Source organism: Crocodylus porosus, unplaced genomic scaffold, assembly GCF_001723895.1.
Source record: "Crocodylus porosus isolate Cpor-Errol unplaced genomic scaffold, CroPor_comp1, whole genome shotgun sequence".
Taxonomy (NCBI): Eukaryota; Metazoa; Chordata; order Crocodylia; family Crocodylidae; genus Crocodylus; species Crocodylus porosus.
In genome coordinates this window covers 35,523,662-35,529,056 of record NW_017728909.1, presented here as the reverse complement: position 1 = coordinate 35,529,056, position 5,395 = coordinate 35,523,662, and the positions used below count along the sequence as shown (strand labels likewise).

The following is a 5,395-nucleotide window of genomic DNA, read 5'->3' as shown; positions in this document are numbered from 1 at the left end:
GCCGCCGCGCAGCACCACGGAGAGAGCCCGGGCGCGGCCGGCTCAGGCGAGGCTCCGGCCGGCTGCGGGACCCGCGCGGACAAGGGTGGTGCGGGGCGGGGAGACCCTGAGCCTTCGGCCGCCCCCGCCTCCATTCAGCCCTTGCCTCTCCCTGTCCTGTTCCCTTCAAGGAGAGGGTCCTGCGGACGCTGGGCCGAGACCGCGGGCAGAGCAGGACGCGAAGGTGGCCGCAGCAGCCGGCGGAGGTAAGCGACCCGCCCGCGGGGCCCCGGGCAGCGCCTTGCGGGGGCGGCAGGGGAAGGAAGGGATCTAGACGAGCCGGGTGACCCTGAAGGCAGCTGCGCCTTCTTCAGGCTGCTCCTGGCTAGAGGGCCTTGCCCCTGCGCTTAGGCTCAGGCCGTCCTGGGTTTGGGGTCAAGAAGGGGAGTTACCCCATGTTAAGGTGGGTGAGGACGGGTGGGGGCAGGAGTTGCCTTCCTCTGTAGCCGGGGTGACTCTCTACCCTGGGCCTCTTGAGTGTATACTGACAACCTCTCACAGAAGCAGGACGTCGGTTGCCATGTTTTACCTGTGGCAGGTTAGGGGGCGAGGTCTGCGTTGTGTCTTGTCAGGGTTGAGGGTGGTATGATGTAGAGCTCAGATTCTGGTTGCATGGGATGGTTTGGATAGGGATGATCCTGCCTCAGTCTGTGGTTGGGCTAGATGACCTCTGGAGGTCCCTTCCAGCCCTGCTTCTCTATGGGCATTTTTACAGGTGCTGCAGGAATGTGTGTTGGGGGGAGGGCGAGGGGGTGGCTTTGAGAGCCTCTCTAATGCAAGCTACCGGAGTGACTCATGAATCAGCATCCCCATGCTTCAAAATAGCCTTGGCAAGCTTTATTTAAAGCTCCTCAAACAAGCTTTAAAGTACCCCTGCTGCCATTTTAAAGGGGATGGGGATGGGGATGCTGATAAACAAGATACAGAAGCTGGCTGAAGCACAGTAAATATCAGGCTTCAGCAGAGTCCATTAATCACAGCATAATTACAGCCAGTGCTGTACCTAGACTCCTGGCAGCCCTGGGTGAACTTTCAGTATCAGGCCCCCCTTCCCCAGATACGTTTGTTGCAAAGGTCTTTATCACATCTGTGGTATTGATGCCTTTAAATAGTTTGTTCTCAATTGATAACATTGCCAGTCCTGTATACGCACAATATTAAAACTTTTTTTGGCCATTGTAATTTTTTTTGTCCATTTTTGGGCCCCCTTTCTGTCCTGGTCCCAGGCAGCTGCCCAGTTTGCCCATGCCAGTGTCTGGGTCTGATTACAGCATGTTGGAGCAGCCTCCCTGCTTGTGTATAGGCACCGATTCTAAGAGGAATTTTGCTGTTACAACCTGCTTTAAATTCATTTCCATGTCACATTGGAAATTGTAGAAAAATGGGTATAAACTAATCCCATCAACATGCAATGATATTTTGGAACCTAGAAGCAGAACCCGTGATTCTTTCTTCCCAGAGCTTTGGGGACAGATTGCTGTATAAAAGCAAGAAGTAACTAGTTGATCTGATTGAAGTGGTGCAGGTATATAGGGAGTTGTCTGTGCATGTAGCATTATGAACTGACTGGTCAGATAAGGAAGAGAAAAAGCTTTGAAGGATGAACACATAGTGGAGAGGTGGAAATCTGTTGTTATAGTTTCTTGTTTGTTAACCATTCTCAGTGAACTTGGCAATGTATAGGATTCAAAATGGATGGTCCTTACCTCTAATAAGGGGCACTAAATCTGCTGAGTCACTTTATAAGAATCCTTTTGCGTGATTCAGATACACCGTGTGACGCAGTAATATAGAAAGCGACCTTAAGGTGACATTTTGGAGGAGATAAGCAAGGTGTCCTAAACACAGAGCATAGAACAAAAATGCATTTGCAACAAACTGAGTCTGACTTGTCTGTGAAAAATAGACATAAATATTCAGAATAACCATAAAATAGACACATTCACACTGTTCATAATGAGCAAAACCAAATAGAAGCTTGATGCTTGACTAAACATGTTGAGCAATGACTAAGATACAGAAAGAGGACACTGTTGCATGTGGAAAGAAGCTAATGGCCAAGAAGTAGAGACTGAGTATGAGAATGTTTCAGTTTGGCAGTGCATTGCTAGCTGGCTGTTGTGTACGTGTGTTAACAGTTGCTAGCTGTACTCCATATTGTTGCATTCAGAAACACCATGGAAATGGCACCTCCCTATCGGCTATGATGCTGTGAGTGAAAAGAGAATGAAATCAAATGATTGCCAGAGTTCCTAGGCTTTGGGACCTGATTCTGCTCTTACTTTAGGCTGAATACAATGTTACAACTCCAGTGACTGCACAGAATTAGCCTGATTTCCAACACTGTAAATGGATCACTCCTTTGATATTTATCATATCACAGTATCACTGCTTGTGTTGAAATATATATTAAACAAGCTAATTGTAAACAAGATGAGTGACTTTGAGATCTGATGGTTCCTTAATTTTATTTTCCATTGTGCCACTTTGGAAAGCCACTGTTGCAAGAAAAAGTTCAGTCATGCTGTACTTTGTAAGGAAAGTTCTTGCTTGAGTAGCACTCCCTGTGTCTGGTAGGCAGTGTACTGTTAGCTGGCTGCTTTGTGTGAATCTAGCAGTCGCTACTGCACTGTCAACAGCTGCAGGGGCAGCTCACTGTTTGTTTTTAATGAGAAGAACTAGGAAAGCTTCAAAAGACCAGTTTTGAAAACAGTGTGTGATGGGAAGGCAGTGTACTGTTAGCTGGTTGAAAAATTTGACACCAGCTAACATGCAGCTGCTATCCTACTGCACAAACTTTGATCACTGAAGTGCATCAAAACTAGTTTTGCATAGTGTATCTTCTGGGCTCTTTTTATATTCTGCTATAAAGAGGGTATTTACTGTTTTAGCTATTTCACACATTCCTGCTATCTAGAGTACATGGAAAGAGGAAACACTTGGTTGCCTTAGCTTTATGGTGCTTCATTTTGTTCAGCACTTGTGTAGTATTATTTGTATTTTTTGAAAACTCTCCTTGTGTAGTATTATTTATCAATATTAATTTGTTGTTCTATTAATTATTTATCAATATTAATTTGTTGTTAGCCCCTCTTCAAAATCCTTGGTTCATATTTTCAATAAAACTAGGTTTACCTTCATTTTCTGCAGAATGCCTACTGTATACAACTGACAGATCAGTACACTGTCATAGTGTCATTACCTATTGTTTACATGGCCCTTCCATTTACTTTCTGTTACAGGGAATGAAAGGGTTTGTAGCCAATTAGTTTGAATTATTGCTTTAATTACAAGATTAGTGAGATTAAAAATGAGAGAGTGTTTATTTCTTGCTAGGAATATTTTGACTAATATTAGTTTAAGGCACCTATTATTGCCTTTGTTTTTTGAGTCTTGATACTTATTTGATGATATCCATACATCTTATTTTGCTACTTGATTGCAAAATTAAAAAAGAAGCTATTTCATTATCTGAGCTCATAGGCAAGTCAAGTAACACATGGTCCATTCATGAAAACTCTTCAAATGAAGACCTCCCACTGAAGGAAGTGGGAAATGTGCATGTGAGTATTTGAAGGGCTTGCAGGAATGGGCTCATAATAGATGTGCGTGTGATGATTAGGCAGTGTATTGTTAGTTAACTGGCATTCACATACCAGCAACTAAACACACCTCCACATTAGCACACAACTTTGAATCAGCAGTTACACAAGAGCAAGACAGCCCCGCTGTCAAGCTTTGGTCCAGATCCCTGAAGGGGATGAGGGTATGTGTTGGTGTAACTCCTTTGGTAGGGCAACTCGGTATATAGCAGCTGTGAATCTGGGCTTTAGAATACTATTAATACAATGTTTGACATCAAGAGTTAATATTTTTGTGACTGATCCTGCAAAACTGTACATATATGAATAATTTAATTGACTTCGAAAGGACTAGATACATATACGAGTATTAATTACAGAAGTAAAGATTTCAAGTTTGGATCTTGTAAGGAGATGTGCTTTTCTTACAATATTAATGTAGTCGTATAAACTGGACACATTTTCGGATATGTTTTCTCAACTGCACCATAGCATTTTCACACAGGCCTTTTGAATTTGCAGAACCCATATTTGGATATGTAAATGATGATCTGCCTAAGCAAAGTGGGTAGCTGTGCATGTTTTGTACATGCACATTCAGTAGTAAACATTTAAACAGCCTCTTAAGAACGTGTGTCCCTTCCTGTCCCTAATAGAAGTATCCTTATCCTACCCTGCTCCAACACAGTGTCCACCTGCAAATTTTAAGGAGCACTTGGGTTGTTTTCCCTTTCATGTTATCTTTGCAAAATCAGTATACATAGGTACATGTGGTACATATGGACCCTCTCAGTTTACATCCATGTGTGCATAACTCCAAAACTGCACACACTGATGGAGTCTGGGAAGTGAAAATTACACCGGGTTTATCTACATGAGATGCTACTGCACAGTGGTTACTGGGCATTTATTCAGTACTTGTATAAGCAAGTACTAATTAAATGTGCAGTAACTGGAGTTACTATGCAGTAGCATCTCAACATGGTTTTTGCCATGTGATGCTACTGCAAGGTAGTATCAGGCTACCGCACAGTCAGCATCTTGTGTAGATGTGTCCACCTTCAACTAAGGCATAGGAACTGCCATATTGGATCAACCCTAGAGGCCATCCTGTCTTTGTTGATGGACAACATCAAATGCTTCAAAGGACAGGGTCTCATTCTTAAACTCTGAAGCCTAAGGTTAGACTATCCCATTGTACCATCATTGTCAGTGGTGGTGATCCCTCATCTCTTCCTATATTATTCTTATAATTAATTTTAACTGGCTATATTTATACCTATAACTGTATATCTTTTAAAAATCTTACAGTCTTGGCCAGTGACTTCCTGTGGCAGTGAGTTTCATGTTTTAAGCACAGTATGTGGGGGAAAAAAAAAATGTTTCTTTTTTATTGGTTTTGTATTTCCCTCTCCTTTTCACCTGATGGGACTCTGGCATGTATATTACAACTCAGAGGCCTGTGAGTTCAAGCCTTACAGCAGGAGTTGAGCTTGTGCCCAGTGTGAACACAACACTAGAAAAGTATAGGGGAATGCTGAGTTCCTACTGCTGTTGTTGTGGAGATGATGCTTTAGGTACACATCTTTTTCTTTAGTGATAGATATAGATCTTCTGGTATTTTCAGAAAGGCTAATGAATAACTCCATTCCCCTAGACAATACCTGCCCTCCTCAATGAAAGCCAGCACGGGTTTGTTGCGGGTAGGTCTTGTTTGGCTGATCTCATTTCCTTCTATGACCAGGTGACCTATCACCTGGACAAGGGAGAAGAGA

At 43.1% G+C, this 5,395-nt stretch overlaps 1 protein-coding gene across 1 annotated transcript in view; it reads left to right on the top strand.

The window, feature by feature from the left end:
• Window positions 1-110: 110 nt before the first annotated feature.
• CDC20B (cell division cycle 20B) overlaps window positions 111-5,395 on the top strand; it is a gene marked incomplete at its 5' end in the record, with an annotated part of 75,706 nt that continues 70,421 nt past the window's right edge. Inside the window, one exon of the mRNA XM_019531696.1 lies at window positions 111-245. Coding sequence (XP_019387241.1) covers window positions 111-245 — 135 coding nt within the window. The remainder of the gene's footprint in view (window positions 246-5,395) is intronic.